Source organism: Octopus bimaculoides, chromosome 21 (assembly GCF_046866305.1).
Source record: "Octopus bimaculoides isolate indiv1 chromosome 21, ASM4686630v1, whole genome shotgun sequence".
NCBI lineage: Eukaryota > Metazoa > Mollusca > Cephalopoda > Octopoda > Octopodidae > Octopus > Octopus bimaculoides.
In genome coordinates, this window is record NC_142948.1 from 31,903,533 (window position 1) to 31,922,221 (window position 18,689).

Here is an 18,689-nt window from a genome sequence, read left to right on the forward strand (position 1 = left end):
CTAAACACTTACCATATTTGAAGGCACATAAGATCCATTTTTTATCCCTAAATAAGCATTTTTCCTGGTATGCTAATGATTCTACCAGCTCACTGTTTAGTTTACTTTAAATACAGGGTTCAAATTTTGGCGCGAGGCCAGTAATTTCAGGGGAGGAGTTAAGTCGATTACATTGACCCCTGTGCTCAACTGGTGCTTATTTTATCAAGGATGAAAGGCAAAGTCAACCTTGGCAGAATTTGAACTCAGAATATAAAGATGGACAAAATACTGCTAACGATTCTGCCTTCATTACTTTAAATATTTATAAGCTTTAATGCACTAAACACTTTTTTCTTCGAATATGTGCTGCTGGAACTGGTATGGGTCTAATGTAACTGCACATCTTTTATGCCGTCAAATGAAGTAATTAAAAATTATCGGAAAGCTGAAAGAGATGTGGACAGTCCAGCCTTCCCTATAGGCATTAAAGGTTAGCCAGCAGTTTGGTCCCTAACACGGATTTTTAGAAACTGTAAAACTAAACTAACTCATCATATTCCATATACACAAAATGTTGAATGAGTTAATTCTAAATTAGGCAGCACAGGGCCATTGTTTGGAAGCAGTAGGCAGGAGACATAAACATCTAAGCAGACTAAAGTGAGAAATTATAAACTGTGAAAGAGAAAACACACAAATAAAAATGTTCAGAAATCAGACTATGTTAAACTGTGTGGTTTTGTTACTAAGAACACACTGTCCTCAGTATGTTCCTAGTAAAGTAATTCAAATATGCTTTTAGTTTTGTAATATCGCAGGATCTTCTTCAAAGCCAGTCAACATTGTAAATTCCAACAACATTTAAAAAGCAACAGTAAAAAAGAAAAGTATTTAACCCTTTAGCATTCAGATTACTCTGTCAAATGTAATGCTTATTAATTCACATTGTTTTGAATTCATTGTGCATTATCTTGAAACTGAGATTGCAACGACGTGATTGTTTATTTTTAGAATGAAATTGTAGGGTAGGTACGAGAGGCTGGATCTGGACAGTTTTAACATAAAACATATAGAATATTTGAGCCAGATATGGCTGGTTTAAATAACACTAATACATTAAACATTTCTATAAATTGTTCATTCATTTTGCGTCCATTTTTCCATGCTGACATGGGTTAGACAAATATATCACTGAGGCAATGTTTAACAGCCATATGCCTATTCATGGTGCTAACCCTTAACTATTTCTCTAGTAAGAGATCTCTTATTTCACAAAACTTTGAAAGCACAAAACGAGCAGGCAATTATGTTGACAGAGAGCGCAAATGTAAGCAGACATACACATACAGGGACACAACTACACACAGATATTTTACACAGGCACACATATATATATACACAAAGGGTTTCTTTCAGTTCCCATCCATCAAATTGCTTCACAAGACTTATGAAATCCCACACAAACAAATATAGCTCTTAAACCTCTGTGATATATCCTGTTGTTTTTATGAGACTTAATATAATCAGGTTTTATCTAAAAACATTTTAAGTCTTCTTCGATCATCTACCTTCAAAAATAAATCCACAGCATCTCATCATGCATCCACGTTACACATTTACACCAACATCTCTCTCAAGCAGAAGGTTTCTCTCTTTACATGTCCTTTCTCTTAAGTAGTGCACAATTCAGTTGGTTCCTCTCCAGATTACGACAGATTTCTAGTATTCATGGTTCATGTTTCACTTCCATAGAGTATCACATGTATTATACATTTCTCATTTAGCTTCTTTCATAGGGGCATCATTAGAATGGTTATTGTACCAACAACACTCTGCCCAGGCATAGGGATCCCAAAGTCCACCAAACAGGTGATCATGTAGGAATGGACTGAGCCCTGAGAAGCTTGCCAAATACCAGGAGTTGGTAGGGTGGTGAAGGGCTGATGGGTGCGTTGTGAGGCAATTGAAGTGGGACACCAGGGTTTTGTGGGGCATTCATTCTGCAAAGCTCTGACTGGGTTACTGGCGCAGCAAAGAGAAGGGTCAAAAATACCATAACTGAAGCTGCAAGCTGCAGAGGAAGCCACTAGGTAGTTTTGGGATAAAGAGGGCAGGCTGGTGGCTTACTGCTAATGGGATGTGAGCTGGGACTCGATTGACCTTGGCTGGTTCAACTGGGAGATGGGGCCTGATGTTATAAGACCTGAAATCCCCCGAGACCCCAGAAACATCACTGATGGTGCATTTCAGTGCATCTGTGAGATGCATCTTAGAACCCCATTTAACTTCAATACACAACAATTATTTTCATAAAGGCATCAGAATTTTATTTTAAAAAAAAGTGAAAAACCACTGTATGTTAAAAACAAATCAGTCAACAGAATAACTGTCAATTAGGTTTACTGAGATTTTCAGTTTGTTTAGATATTAAACTGTGTTGTTATTCATAGTGATCTAAATTAGTGGTTCTCAACCAGGATCCCCTATAAGATCTTCGTGAGATCCATGCAATAAAATAGTAAATTGCAGATCCACAATAACATTTTAAGGGTCCCTGAAAAAATTTATGCTTTAGATGTATGTACTGGTATGTATTGTGAGAAACTTGCAAGGTTTCTTTCTCTGACATTTTACGTAGTTCAGCTTACATCAGTTAATGTATGAAAAAACATATAATATAAATATTATATGTGTATTTAATGGAGTATGAAAGACAGACTAAGTGAATAAGTTTTCACAAAATCTAATGAGAACTTAAGTTTGGAAACTGCAAAATAGCAAAAACAATACTTATAAAGAAAAAAAAACATTTAAAATAAAACTAGACAAAGATAAGCAATATTAATTTTAAATGAAATTAAAAAAAACACAAACCTGTGTTTACAAGATCTATATGCTTTGCAATATAATTTAGTAAAAAAAAATCTAAGGCTTAATGTCATTTTTATTCAAAAGGTTATAAAAATTTCTATGTAGCAGTTAACTCTTAACGATTTGTGATTTAACCCTTTTTGGGGTCACATTTCTGTTGAAATACATTTTCTTTATTTTAATTAATTTCTGAAGCATTTAGTAAAATTATTATGAAGCTGGGGTTTGGAGTATAAACTAACATGGAATTTTGATGGAAGGTTATAATTTATAACTCTCTGTAGACAAGAAATTTCTACAACAGAGTCAAGAGTGGACTCAGGCAGGTTGGGAACAAAAGGATTAATAGGTAGAGGAGCCAATTAAATGCTAGAAAGCCAAACACACATAAAACTGTAATGATAGAATTATCTTTAGAAAACGTCCAAAACCAATCACAATCATTTTCTTTAGACTTGTTTTGTGTTACGCAATATTATTTTTTTTAATCCTGCAAGACAACTGTTCAAAACTAATAACAGTTACCATTTATGTACATTAGTTTCTAATGATGCTGAAATATAACATGATACAAAATATGAGATAACGGCATTATTTGAAGAATTTCGTCATTCTACAATCTGGGGTGTTACATGGCCCTTTACCCAAAGCTGGCAAGCCGGAGAACTGCACCAGTTTCTAGTCGTGTGTTTTGGCTTGGTTTCCAAAGCTGGATATCTTTCTTAATGCCAACCACTTTACAGAGTGCACAGTTTTGCGAATAGGTGTCTCCAGAACATCCATTGGGTGAAATGGCATGACAGACTCACAAAAAAAAAAAAAAAAAAAAAAAATGGGGTTGGCAGGGATGCACCCTATAAAAATTTGTTTGCAACATTACAAGGCAAGATTTCCAATGGACACCTTAAAGGAAATGAAAGCATCCACAGACTAAAAAGTATGGAGAAGGTCTACTGAAACTGAAGTACTGGCAAGCGGCTACATCCAGGGGTGCCAAGCCATTGCCAAAAACTGAGACAGATGGAGATCTCTTGATGGCAGCCTATGCTCTACATGGAATTAAAGGATTAAGAAAAATTACCATTTTAAATTACACACACACACACATATACAAAAGCTAGAGTTTCTGTGGAGATCATCAACAGGCAGCAAATATGAAATACAGACAGGAAGCTGAGAAACCATCCTACCCCAAACAATGCAGCTGAGATTGTAGGACTAGGGTAGATGAAAAATGAATGCAGGACTAAGGAGCTTAATACGAGAATTTAAGTCATCCAAATTCGTGACAAATTTAAATCTTAGAACTGTATGCAAGAAGTTCATCATCATCATCATCATTATTATTATCATAATAATAATAATAACAATCCTTTCTACTATAGGCACAAGGCCTGAAATTTTGGGAGAGGGGATAAGTCAATTACATTGACCCCAGTGTTTCACTGGTACTTAATTTACTGACCCTGAATGGATGAAAGGCAAAGTCGATCTCAGCAGAATTTGAACTCAGAATGTACTGACGGGCAAAATACCACTAAGCATTTTGTCCAGCGTGCTAACGATTCTGCCAGCTCACCGCCTTAGATAATAAATTTAATAGTAATAATAATCATCATAAAAATTTCAAATGCTTGAAGCAATGATTAATATTGTCGCAGGTTGAAATGAAAAGGAAACGAAGAACAAACTGCAGCGGAAGAGAAAGTTACAAAATTGTTTCTGCAAGTCAAAACAAATGTAAGGAATTTAGAATTTTAGCTCAGCTTTCAGTACAAGTTATTCTTCCCAACAATTTTTGCAACAAAGCAGAACACCAATAACATTTATCTTTTTACATGAACATAACAAAGAGAAGGAGGAGGGGGGAGGAGGAGCTGGTCTCCAAGAAATATGGGAGTGGGTGGGGGGTGGGGTAAGAGACATTTAACTGAGTGTGAAAGACGTTAGAGCAGTGAAGGCATGCTGTCACACCTACACTGTCTGCAAGGAGGAGACACAGGAATACCGACTTGCAGTGTAGTCCTGACACTGATCTCTGACATCCTGCTGTCGACGTAAAGTCAATTTCTCGGCACGCTGTTTTAGTAAATAGGCCATACGGGCTTCCAACTCATGAATTAAGGGCACCTGAAAGGAAAAAAGGGGTTCAAATGAAAGCATGAAACTCTGAAGAGCCTTACTGAAAAGAATGATAAGAACAAAATGCCATTGTATCAGATTAGGTATCTTCTTTCTTTTGTCTTCTGACTGTGGCCATGCTGGAGCACGGCCTCGAAAAGTTTTTACTTGAATGAATTGACCCCAGTACTTATGGTTTTGATAAAATCTGGTACTTATTGTATCAGTGTCTTTTGCTGAATTGCTAAGTAATGAGGGACTTAAACACAATAACACCAGTTGTCAAGCAGCAGTGGGGGACAAACAGACATAAAGACACACACACACACACAACAGGCTTCTTTCAGTTTCCATCAACTAAATCCACTCACAAAGCTTTGGACAGTCTGAAGCCATAGTAGAAGACACTTACCCAAGATGCCACACAGTGGGACTGAACCCAAAACTACGTGGTTGGAAAGCAAACTGCTTACCACGCAACCACATCCTGCACTTATATATATATCTTTTACCTTTTGCTTGTTTCAATCATTGTACTGTGGCCAAGTTGGAGCAAACATCTTGACGGATTTAGTTAAACAAATCAACCCCAGTATTTATTATTTAAAAGTCTGGTACTTATTTTATCAGTCTCGTTTACCAAACATTATTGAAACGTTGGAAAGATGCAATTTTAATTGAAATATTCTTATAATTGTTGGTTTAAAGTTTCTGACACCAGGACTTGCAATTTTGACCCTTGTACTCAACTAGTGCTTATTTTATCGACCCTGAAAGGGCGAAAGGAAAAGTCGACCTCAGCAGAAATGTTATAATTATTAAATAATTAACCCCTTTAGTATTCAAACCAGTGAAATCCAGCCAAAATATTCTTGCTGTTTTATGTTCAAACCAACCAGATTGGGCCTCTCACACCTACCCTACAATGTCATTCGCAAAATATATAATCACATCATCAAAATCTCAAAGGTACAAGATAATGCCTGATTCATTCAAAACAATGTCAATAAATAAGAATTATAATATAATTAAATCTGAATGCTAAAGGGTTAAAGATGGCAATTTTGTTCTGATCATACTTTGAGTAAGGTATATAATATATATATATATATATACATATATAGAAAGAGAGAAATTTAATTTAATTAAAAAAAAAAACGTTAAATATTGAAGTGAAACATCATCAAAACCATTTCCAACAGAGAGACCAAGGAACACTGATACACTGAGAGAGAGGGAGGGGAGAAAGAGAGAGGGGAGGGGAGAGAGAGGGAGGGGAAGAGAGAGAGGGAGGGGAAGAGAGAGAGGGAGGGGAAGAGAGAGAGGGGAGGAGAGAGAGGGAGGGGAAGAGAGAGGGGAGGAGAGAGAGGGGAGGAGAGAGGGAGAGAGAGAGAGAGAGAGAGAGAGAGAGAGAGAGAGAGAGAGAGAGAGAGAGAGAGAGAGAGAGAGAGAGAGAGACATTATAAGTAAATCAGGATTAAACCAATATCACAATCAAAAGTGGGTTCCTCAAATGATTTGAACCAGGAGTTAACATTTTCAGAAATGAGGTTTCCCTCATCAAATAAAACTGGAGTGAGTGCAATTTTTTAAAGCATTCAACAGATCTATCTGGTCTGTGTCAGTATGGATAAAACAGATATTTAACACATTAACTACCAAAGCCTCTTACTGGAACTTACCAGTGACACCACACATTTCCAGTTGCATTGCATACTTTTTAATTATAAAGAAATGAAAATTTTAATTTTTGCATTTTTACAATATTTCATAAATAAATTTTAATATTTAGCACTCGTTATTTAAATAATCCTCAAAATCATGTCAAAGATACAGATCAAAATATTTTCTCAAATCACGAAAATGTACCACTGGTGGATGTGTGAAGTTTGCAATGAGCCACCTGTGATTCTTGTGGCAGTTAGCGTGTTAAATTGACAACGACAGAAATGAAAATTCAGAAACAGAATGAATTTATTTGTGAGTTCTGGCATGAATATAATACCTTTGGAAGAAAAAAAAAAAAATCTAGTCAAATATCAAAATATTGTCAAATAAAACGAAATAGGAAAAAACAACAACATTTATCTCCAAGGTATTCAATGTTGATGCTAAATTCCATCAATATTGCAGGAGTAAAAATGTTGTTTAAAAAATGCAATAATAAAGAAAATAATATTCTAAAGATATACAAAACATTTTTTTTTTTTTACTCAAATCTTTCAATAGCCTGATATTTTGGTAGAAGTTGTAAAGATATGTAGACCCACCTTCTCATTGAGACACTCAACCAAGTCTCTGACATACCCTCTTGTTTCCTGAAAGAATTTGAACCGTTCTTCTAGGATGCTAGAACTTTTCTCTGCTTCCTCAATCTCTTTGTTAGAGTCTTCCAGATGAAGCGACAGTGTGTCATGTTCGCTCACATGACTGCGATGTACTTCCATTATTGAATCTAAGCTGCACAGACCAAAATCAGAAACAGATTTTTTTTTAAGTAAAACACATGGGAAAATAATAAATAATAATAATAATGATAAAATAATTATTCTGAAAAAGGCAAAAATATCCACAATAATAATAAACAACAATAAAACTCTGCTAAGTAAAAGCTTATAGAATTGCATCGGTGATGTCCATGCTACCACCACTGTGCTGAGTCCATATTCCATACACTGGGATCTTTCTGGCAAAGTCTACCCAGTCCGAGACTCAGAATAGACATTGAGAGAAAGGACAAGTCACTGAGGTCATGAATAGCAACAAAAGGACTTTGACTAACAAACAACTAATTGATCGTTTAACAAACAAATTTAAAAAATGATTCATTAGTTAGTTGGTTAGATATTCAAATAATTGACTAACAATAAAGAAGTGATATTGAACCAGTGCATGTGCTTATTATTATTATTGGTGTAATGACTGTCCCAAGACACAAGATTTGTTTCAACACATGAAATCACATCAGGAATCTTGGAAAGCAAATACAAAAAAAAATTGTATAAATTACTTGCTTTTTTTTTAAATGACTTTTGACAGAAAAGGAGAGGTAGCCTCCCCCCCCCCCTTTTTTTACAGGTTTTCAAGACAGCTGCTGAGGGGAAGTTATTTTCACATCAGAGACTATCTGATCTGGTCTGGTCTGAATAATGTACTCCCTTGAAGTCACACAAGAGTGGCCAGGAGGTGGTACTAAAATGAGTGTATTCCTCTCAAATCACCCAAAGGTGACCAAGTGGTTGAGTTATACTGGGCAATGGAATCAGTCTCCTATCCTATCCAACAACAAGAAGAACAGTTCCTCTGTCAAGCTTCCATACAGTTTCCATCTACCAAATTTCACACACAAGGCTTTAGTTGACCTATGTCTATACCTATGAGTTACTAAAGAACAAATAAAACTTGGTAATGGAGGTGGCAGGAGCACTATAAATACCAAGTGTTTCAGTAGTTTACATGAGTATAACAACCAGTGCTTGACAACTGGTGTTGGTTTGTTTACATTTCTGTAACTTAATGGTTCAGCAAAAGAGACTGATAGAATAAGTACCAGACCTAAAAAGAAAAAAAAGTACAGGAAACGATTTTTTTTTGTCTAAACCCTTCAAGGTAATGCCCCAGTATGGCCACAGTCTAAAGACAGAAATAAGTTGCAGATGAAAGAAGATATATTTCCCTCCAGATTCAATGATATCTGCCTTTTATCCTATGAGGAGAATAAGTGACAGTTGTGAAGTTGTTTCTATAAGACTTATTTTTGTGCCTAATCAAAATAAATAATGTTTCTCTTAGTTCAATTATTGTTATTGATTTGAATGAACCAAGAGAGCAAGTAATATACCATGGTCAAACAGTCACTAATCGATTAATCGATTTAGGGTCATCATATCTAATTTAGTCAGGTGAAAGAAAGTTATTAATAATAATTCAGCAGTGAGAGAAGAAATGTTGAATATAATTGTAATGACTGCGAAACTAACCAGAGATGCCAGCCACGTGGAAAATAGCTATATATTAGTTTTGAGGCAGCTCATGCTGGTGCCACATAAAAAGCACCATACCGGTACCATTTATAGAGCGTCCATGCTGGCACCACATAAAGCACCCATACTGGTGCCATGTATAAAAGCACTCAGTACACTCAGTAAAGTGGTTGGCATTATGAAGGGCATCCAGCCATAGAGTCCATGCCAAAATAGACAATTGGACAGAGCTTGGTCCAGTCCACTGGCTTGCCAGCTTCCGTCAAACTGTCCAACTCATGCCAGCATGGAAAATTGACATTAAATGATCCTGATTTGATATATGTTACATTTTATACTGTTTGATAACTCTTCAATTGAATATAATGAAAATTGATTTGGTTTTCGATTTCTCCGGATTAAGAATTAACGAAGCAGGTGCCAGTTCTATACCGGGGCTTAAGCTATGGTTAAAGATTCTGACTAAGCAACTTTACTTGAGGCCTGATATGTTTATGCTTACTCCTGGATCAGACTGGTAAGGTAGCTGACGTATCATGTAAAAACCATGCTTAGCTCTGTGCCATAGAAAGGTCAATCTGTTTGTATAATGCATACCGACAGGAACCCTAACATATTCAGTTACATATACCCAAACATTGATTAATTCATTTAGAAAATTAAATTGCAAGGAAATGAAAAGCAGCACAATATTAAATTCCAAATCCAAAATAGTAAACAATTCAATGTTGAACAGAATAAAATTTGACATCTGAAGTCTGTTGATGCCATACTTGTACAAAAATAAACTAGCAAAGACACATATACCATACAAGTAAGATATATAAAAGCCAAATGTAGCTTGTTTCATACAACGGATAATAAAATATTAAAAAAACAAAAAAACTTGAGGATGGTCAGTAGAAGATGCTGTGGAAACAGTCCTTCTTGTTGACCAGTCACCAAGCTATGCCTACCTTTTGCTGTCTGTAAAAGCTTTGTCTGTTCAGTGTACCATTGAATCGAAAAGCTTCTTGGGTGACATCAGAAGATACATGCCTCTGGATAGATATGGTACTTACCAACCTGCGCTGACAGTTGGGGAATAAAACAAGCAGACTTACCGCTCTTTAAGTTTCTTTTGTATCAGTTCTAGAGTTAACTCATTAGAGCCTTTGGAAGTGAGGGAAAAGGGTTGGAAATTGGATTTCACAGCTTGGTTAATATAGGACGCCTGGTCAGCTTTATAGTTAGCATCCCCTTTCTCAGCAGGAGGCATGGCATACTGTGTTGGTTGGTCATCGTCGCGGCTCACCTTCACATTAGAAAAAAAAAATATAATAGAGATCAAGTTCTATTACTTATGATATATATATATTTTAAAATCTATAATATTATATATTTCACCTTGGTATACGATGCAGAACTATTTCAAAAAGAGAAATATGAATCACCCCAACCCGCCAAAAAAAACTAACCAGGAGTGGCTGCATGGTAAGTAGCTTGCTTACCAAAACCACATGGTTCCGGGTTCAGTCCCACTGCATGGCACCTTGGGCAAGTGCCTTCTACTATAGCCTCGGGCTGACCAAAGCCTTGTGAGTGAATTTGGTAGATGGAAACTGAAAGAAGCCTGTCGTGTGTATATATACATACATAAATATATATATATATATATATATGTATATATATATATATATATATATATATATATATATATATATGTATATGTTTGTGTGTCTGTGTTTGTCACCTCATTATCACTTGACAACTGATGTTGGTGTGTTTACGACCCCATAACTTAGCCATTCAGCAAAAGAGACTGATAGAATAAGTCCTGGGGATGATTTCTTCGACTAAAAGGCGGTGCTCCAGCATGGCTGCAATCAAATGACTGAAACAAATAAAAGAAACATTTGGAGGAAAGCCAAAAAATAGTCAACTTACCTGTTGAAGATTGACAGCTTTTCTAATCTGCTGCTCTTCCCACCCGCTTTCTAGATCACTTCCTTCTTGATCGCTACCTAGAGAACATAATCAAAACCCAAAGTTTATTACAATCCGTACTGAGACTTCACACTGGATCAAAAGTAAAATAAGGCTAAATTATTATAAAATAGACAAGAGAGATGGAGAAACTTACAAATGGAGGAAGATGAAGCAATGGAGAGTGGTCAAAGAGACAAATACTTTTCAAGACTAAGCATAAATCTTGTTTTTTCTTAACACTAATATATACTGGATAATCAAGGTGGTAAACAGGCAGAAATGTTAGCATGCTGGACAAAATGCTTCGCAGTATTTTGTCTGTCCTTACATTCATCATCACCGTTTAACGTCTGCTTTCCATGCTAGCATGGATTGGACGATTTGACTGAGGACTGGTGAAACCGGATGGCAACACCAGGCTCCAATCTGATTTGGCAGAGTTTCTACAGCTGGATGCCCTTCCTAATGCCAACCACTCAGAGAGTGTAGTGGGTGCTTTTACGTGTCACCCGCACAAAGGCCAGTCAGGTGGTACTGGCAACGGTCACACTCAAAATGGTGTATTTTATGTGCCACCCGCACAAGAGCCAGTCCAGGGGCACTGGCAATGATCTTGCTCGAAGGTCGGGCAAATTACTTCGGGATATTTCATCTGCCTTAATGTTCTGAGTTCAAATTATGCCAAGGTCAACTTTGCCTTTCATTCTCTCAGGGTTAATAAGTACCAGTTGAATACTGGGGTTGATGTTATTGACTAACCCCTCTCTCCTGAACTTGCTGGCCCTGTGCCAAAATTTGGAACCAATATTATTAGATATTATAATAACTAACCATGTTCTGCTGCTAAGAACTCATCTTTCATCTTCTGGCGTTCTCTTGCTTCTCTGTTGACAGAGAAATCTATTCTTCCTTCTTCATCATCATCATCATCTGATTTATCATGGTCATCATCTCTGTAAGTAAAATAAAATAGATTTATTATATACAAAGTACTTTCACAGTTCCACAACCATCATTCAACTCAAAACATTACTGCTGCTACATCACACACCTCTCTTAACCCATTAGCATTTAAACGGGCCATATCCAACTCAAATATTCCAGCAGTTTTCCAAACTGACCAGATCTGGGTATGAATGTCTGTTATTGTTCCCTTGATTGGATCAACTGGAACACCCAGTAAGAGTTGATGGTGTTAACCAATGAAATCCTACAAGAGGGAGACAGCAGCTTCAACTAACCAAGTCTCACAAGACAATGAAATTGTCAGACAGACAAATTCGTTAAAAGCAAAGAAATGTAATAAATTTACACACCTGACGAGGCGAGAGTTGGAGTTCTCGGCTTTAGCTCCTGCTTCATCTAACGGAATGAAATCACCCATCTCTCGTGCCATTTGCCTTTTCTTCCGTATCATATGTATCATGGTAGCATCTGGGATTTCACCCTCTGAAACAAGTGAAGTTTTAAGTAAAATACAAAATATCCCACTTTCATCATCGTTATTTAAATTTCAAGTTCCATTCAAAAAGGAAAGTGAAAGTAGAGAGGGAAGTGCTGTCTTCTAGCAAACAACAAGTTGAAATATGGCTAACTTACTTTTCAAAACTGCCCTTAACATTTTGCGATCTTTGGGAGTTTCTTCATCACTTTCAGGCTCTTCATTTATAAGGGCATCATCTCCATTAAGAGTACACAGCTCTTCCCGGAGTCGCTGATAAAAGAGGAAAGAAAAGGTTTGCAAATTATGAAACTCAGAAAATTCTTTGGGTTTATCTGCTGAAACCAAAATAACTTTTTATACTAGAAGCACAAGGCCTGAAATTTTAGGGGAGAGGATGGGTAATTACATCAACCTCACTGCTCAGCTGGTTCTTATTTTATTGACCCCTAAAGAATGAAAGGTAAAGTCGACCTTGGAGGAATTTGAACTCAGAATGTAAAGACAGGAAATGCTGCTAAGCATTTTGTCTGGCATGCTAACAATTCTGCCAGCTCACCTTATCATTATTAATAATAAATTAATAAGTGTATGACAGAATCAGTAGAGCAATGGACTAAATATCTTGTGGTATTCCTCTTCAGCTCTTTAAGAGTACAGGGGTTGTTGATATTGACTAAACCCTTCCCTTCAAAATTGGTAGCTTTGTGCCTAAATCAGAAACCATTATTATTACATTATCAAGTCAACCACGGGAGAATTTGAACTCAGAAATGCTGCTAAGCATTTTGTTTGTCATGCTAACCATTCTACCAGCTCAGTGAAATCATAATGATCGACTATTTCATTTGAGACAAAGTAAAACAAAAATCAAAGACAAATTAACTCTGAACTTACACGTAGCTTTTCTTCCGTGTTTACTACAGGAGGTGCCTCAACAGGTGGAGTGGCTGGCGCTGTCTTTGGTGCAGCTGGTTGTTCTTCTTCAGTCTTCTTTCTTTCCTCTTTTTCTTTTAGACTTTCTTTCTTTAGTTGTTTCGCTATCCGTTTGCTATGACTAGATTTTTTGACTTGGAAGATTTCAGCATCACCTAGAAATGGAGATCACATATTGCTTTAGTTCCGATAGGAAAACACGACAACAAGCAATAGCTATCTCTTACTCAAATATGGGCATGAGTATGGGTAAATGGTTAAGAAGCTCTCTTCACAGTAACATGGTGATTTGGGTTCAATCTCATTGCATGGTACCTTGAGCAAGTGTCTTCTACTATTGCATCACACAGGCCAAAACACATATATATACATATATAAATGTAAAAAAAAAAAAAAAAATATATATATATATATAAATATATATATATATACAATTGAGGGGATAATTATAATCCAGGCTATCACCCCATCTCTTCATGTAAGAACCTGACTAATGAAGTATTCCGTTAACTGAATAAACTGATTAAATCTCAGGTTTATACCTTGCATTTGCTCGGCGTCGCGCTTCCATGGGTTGGATGGTTTGACAGGAGCCAGCAAGCTGCACCAGGCTCCAATTGTCTGTTTTGGCAAGGTTTCTACAGCTGGATGCCCTTCCTAATGGCAACCATTTTACAGAGTGCAATGGGTGCGTTTTACATGGCACCAAGTATCTTGCAAGACAAAAATTCTTCAACTGGGAGAGGGCAATAGTACTTAGGGAAGGGTGTGGCTTTGTACCGGTTGAGAGCTTAAAGGGACAGAGATGTGTGTCTTGCTGCTGGGTAGATACATGGATACTCCAGTTGGAAAAGAAAGAGTGAGTTATATAAAGAAAATTGAATTTCAGTGTTACTGTAGGAGTGTAACTAGTTTATTGTACATAAATTAAAAAAACAAAACAAAAAAAACCCCTAAAAAGATTCCTAAGGGTCACATGGACTCTGGTTGAAAACCACTGTTTTTAGAGTCTTAACGGCACTCAACTGGAGTACACTAAAAGGGGTCAGGGTAGACTAATGATTGCCAAAATTAGTAGTAAAAAAAGACAAAAAAACAAAACAAATTGGGAATCAGTACCCTATAACAACATCTTGCTAAATTTTTCCTTCTTTCAATTAGTAACGCAATAATGGTTATCTTGTGATAGCTGAATTCTAATGTTACTCAGCAGAATGCTTAGTAACAGATTGAGAACTCATATCCACTCACGTAAACGCTATCATAAAACAAGGCTTGCTGTGAAGCCCGTGACAAGCTGGCCAGATATTTATTGGTTAAGATATATATTCTGAAAACAACTGACATGTATGCTAAACTACTCTTACCAGTTGACACAATACATCATCATCATCATCATCATCATCATTTAACATCTGCTTTCCATGCTGGCATGGGTTGAACAGTTTTACGAGAGCTGGTAAGGCCAGGGACCACACCAGGCTCCATTGTCTGTTTTGGCATGGCTGGATGTCCTTCATAATGCCAACCACTTTACAGAGTATAGTAGATGCTTTCTATGTGACACCAGCACCGACAAGGTCACTGAATAACTTGCAAGATTATTATTGTAAATGTTTTTTTTTTTTTTTTCTTGAACTCAATCAAAAGTTAGAGTTCTGGCAAATCAATTGGTAAAATAAGGGTTGTTATAGATTTCTCTAAACAAATACATATTGTTTTGCTGTTGTGTAATCAGACCTATAAAATGGCAAGCAGGCAGAATCGTTAGCACATCAGACAAAATACTTAGTGACATTTCCTTTGGTTCTTCATATTCTTAGTTCTAATCCTGCTGAGGCCAACTTTACATTTCATCCTCTCTGGATCAATGAAATAAAGTACTGGGGTTGATGCAATTAATTTGTCCCCTCCCTTTAAAAACTGCTGCCTCTGAATCCTGCAATGAGTTGGCACTTCATTCAGGAGGAATGTTGCTATCCTGGCCACTTTTATGTCAAGGAAACCAGATAACTGGCCTTAGAGCTCAAGCAAAATGAAAATTTTCTAAAACCACACCCATATTATATAAAGTAAAAATACATTTACGATATTCCATTTTTACAATAATAACACTTTCTACTACAAGCACAGGGCCTGAAATTTGGAGCGAGGGGGGTTAATCGATTACAACAACTTCAGTGCTCAACTGGTACTTATTTTATCAACACTGGCACCAGTAAAAAACCACACAAAAAGCAGCCACTACACTCTGTAAAGTGGTTGGTGTTAGGAAGGGCATCAAGCCATAAAAAGCATGCCAAAGCAGATCACTGGAAGGTGGTGCAGCTCCCCAGCTTGCCAGTTCCCTGTCAAACTGTCCAACCCATGCCAGCATGGAAAAGAGACGTTAAATGATGATGAAAGGACAAAAGGTAAAGTCGACCTCGACTGATTCACTTTTATAAAAATGTGAATCAGATTGTTTCGGTAGAAAATATTTAGGTTGGCACATAGCCTGCTATCAATCATCAGCTATTGCCATGTTAGGATTTAAGGCTCACGTATTATACCCAGTGTATAAAACGACAGCTCAATACTATTTTTTTTTGAGGGAGAAATATTTTTGAGGTTAAAAGGTCATCTCACGTACTGACATACAACGCAGTCGATAGACATGCAAGAAATAGTTACCAAATTTTCCTCAAAAACCGTTTTTATTGGTTTGAGAGAGAAAAGACACATTAGGTTGTGGAGCCCTAAAAATATAAAGACAGGACGATCATGAGTGGAACGCCTTTAATCACAGGTCTGCAGAGTAAAGTGTGACACGGGACTAACACTTTCTGCCCATTACGAATTCAATAACATTTATTTTATTGTATTTCGAGAGGGCCATTATACCAGTAATAAACAAACTACAATAGACTGGAGTCTGGTGCAGCCTTCCAGCGTGCCGGCCCCGGTCAAACCGTCCAACCCAAGTCAGCATGGACAACAGACGTTAAATGATGATGAAGAATAGTCTGTTTCAAAACATGAGTTCATGTCAAGATTCTTGAAAATCAAAAACGAAATGTATATATTTTTAACCCTTCAATATCCTTAAACGTAGCTGACCGTGCTTCAAGAACATCTTATTAAATTATGGAAGATTTTAATATTTTCAATAATTTCTTTTTCATTTCAAATTATTGATGAAGTAATCAAAACTTATAGTGTGTTCCTATCCAAAATTGAATAAAACATATCGAAGTATAGATCTCAAAAAGCATATCTGGAAAATGGTTTATGTTAATCAAGGCAATGATTGACGCTTCTCGGATTTTGAAAGAAAACACTGTAAATTCAATAAATTTAATGAGTAATTTCGAAAAAGACCACATTTTCATTAACAGTATTTCTATATACAGTGTTACGTGAATTACGATAATATTCGAAAGTTAGTCTCGAAGAAATGGTAGATGTGTCAGCAAAAACTTAATACAAATATGTGCCAAAGAGGGAGGCCTCTATGAGGTAGCTAGAGCTGCCAGAAATAATAGTCAACCTCAAATCATATCCCTACTGTTTTCCTTCATCGCAGGGCAGGTCAAATAATGTACTCATAAATAAATTGGGCATTGTTGCACGGTCAAGTTGGCTTCGGGGTTGAACAAAAACACGATCTTACGATGGAGCCTTTATCTACGTGGTCATACTTGTTAGAAATAGCAGCCAAAATCTCTGACAGATTACATACAGTTTGTAAAAAGGAGGAAACACATTGGATAGTGTAGTCCGAGATACGTAATGCCTGAGAGAAATATAAAAGTGAACATGACTGGAAGAATGCCTTCAACCATCATAGAATTTGCTCGATTCAGGGTTGATTTGGGACTAAACAACATTAGTTCACATCTAAGGGGATTCACGAGAATATTAAATCGACTTCACTAATTAACAGGTAAATTATTAAACGAGGAATTAAATATAGTTTTTAACAACCGTGATTAATGAAGAAGTGTTTTAAAAACTGTTACAAATAATGGTTTTCTTCCATTCACCATTAATAGGGTCAGAAACTGATTTGGCCGAGAACTAATTATGTTTTCACATTTGAAATATAACCCATACACAATCATGTCCTTGTGCGCATATATAACACTTAATACAAATCCTGTATATATACACGATTAATTTAAACTTATATATATATGTACTCATGAGTTATATAGTTGCCGATCTATGTATAAATGGCAAATATATACAGAATATATATTATATATGCATTATGCATATTATATACACTACCTTCCTCTGAATCAACGAAACTAAGAAGGTTGGAAACATCTCGCTTCTTCTGTCTTTCTTTGACTTTCGCATCATTGTTCCCGTTATTAAGTGTGTCTTTCACATGTCCTTCCTCCTTTTCACCATCATTTTCGTCCTCAGAATCACTTGTCGTAATTTTCCTCCTGAAATTTCTTCGAGGTTTTTTAAACATGGTAGCCATTTTGGAAATATTACTGTTGCATTCTGGGATATCTAAATTATATATCTGAATGACACTGTTATTTATGATGTAGAACAATATAATATAATATAATATAATATAATATAAATATGATATGATATAATATAATATATCTATATATATATAATATATATAATACATAATAAATAGTATACATATATATATGTATGTATGTATGTATGTATGTATGTAAATGTGAGTGTGTGTATGTATATGTGAGTGTGTGTATGTGTATGTGAGTGTGTGTATGTGTATGTATACATTACATACGTATACATATGTATATGTGTGGATCTATCTATCTATCTATCTATCTATCTGTCTGTCTGTCTGTCTGTCTGTCTATCTTTCTGTCCACACCCCTCCCCCACGCACAGATATTTATACATATATCATCATCATCATCATCGTCATCATCATCATCATCGTTTAACGTCCGCTTTCCATGCTAGCATGGGTTGGACGATTTGACTGAGGACTGGTGAACCAGATGGCTGCACCAGGCTCCAATCTGATTTGGCAGAGTTTCTACAGCTGGATGCCCTTCCTAACGCCAACCACTCTGAGAGTGTAGTGGGTGCTTTTACGTATATATATGCACACAAAATGTTTTTAGCTGTAAATGTGTTTGTGTGTATGTGTATTTATGTGTGCACACGTGTACACATACACACATATGTATGTATGTATGTATGTATGTATGTATGTATGTATGTATGTATGTACGTATGACGTAAATTCAAAAAGAAAACATACAAAGCAACAACACAGGAAGAACAAAGTATGACGATTATGGTAGGTTAACTCTTGAGAAGTTAGAACACAGTGAAAACGTTTCGGATGTTAGTCTTTCTTCAGAAAAAAAAAAGAGAAACGGAGAAAGAGTGATGAG

At 36.3% G+C, this 18,689-nt stretch overlaps 1 protein-coding gene across 2 annotated transcripts in view; it reads right to left on the reverse strand.

Annotated features, from left to right (window-relative positions):
• Nucleotides 1-17,801, reverse strand: part of LOC106876946 (PAX3- and PAX7-binding protein 1) — a 29,029-nt gene extending 11,228 nt beyond the window's left edge. For both annotated transcript variants that reach the window (XR_016237792.1, XM_089339016.1), the window contains exons 1-9: nt 17,575-17,801; nt 13,264-13,457; nt 12,525-12,639; nt 12,242-12,374; nt 11,757-11,878; nt 10,884-10,960; nt 10,061-10,251; nt 7,245-7,434; nt 4,866-4,983 (exon numbers count right to left, since the gene is read on the reverse strand). Coding sequence is in view for 1 of the 2 variants with exons in the window: in XM_089339016.1 (XP_089195142.1) it covers nt 4,866-4,983; nt 7,245-7,434; nt 10,061-10,251; nt 10,884-10,960; nt 11,757-11,878; nt 12,242-12,374; nt 12,525-12,639; nt 13,264-13,457; nt 17,575-17,776 (1,342 nt within the window). In the remaining variant the exon portion in view is untranslated. The remainder of the gene's footprint in view (nt 1-4,865; nt 4,984-7,244; nt 7,435-10,060; nt 10,252-10,883; nt 10,961-11,756; nt 11,879-12,241; nt 12,375-12,524; nt 12,640-13,263; nt 13,458-17,574) is intronic.
• Nucleotides 17,802-18,689: the final 888 nt, after the last annotated feature.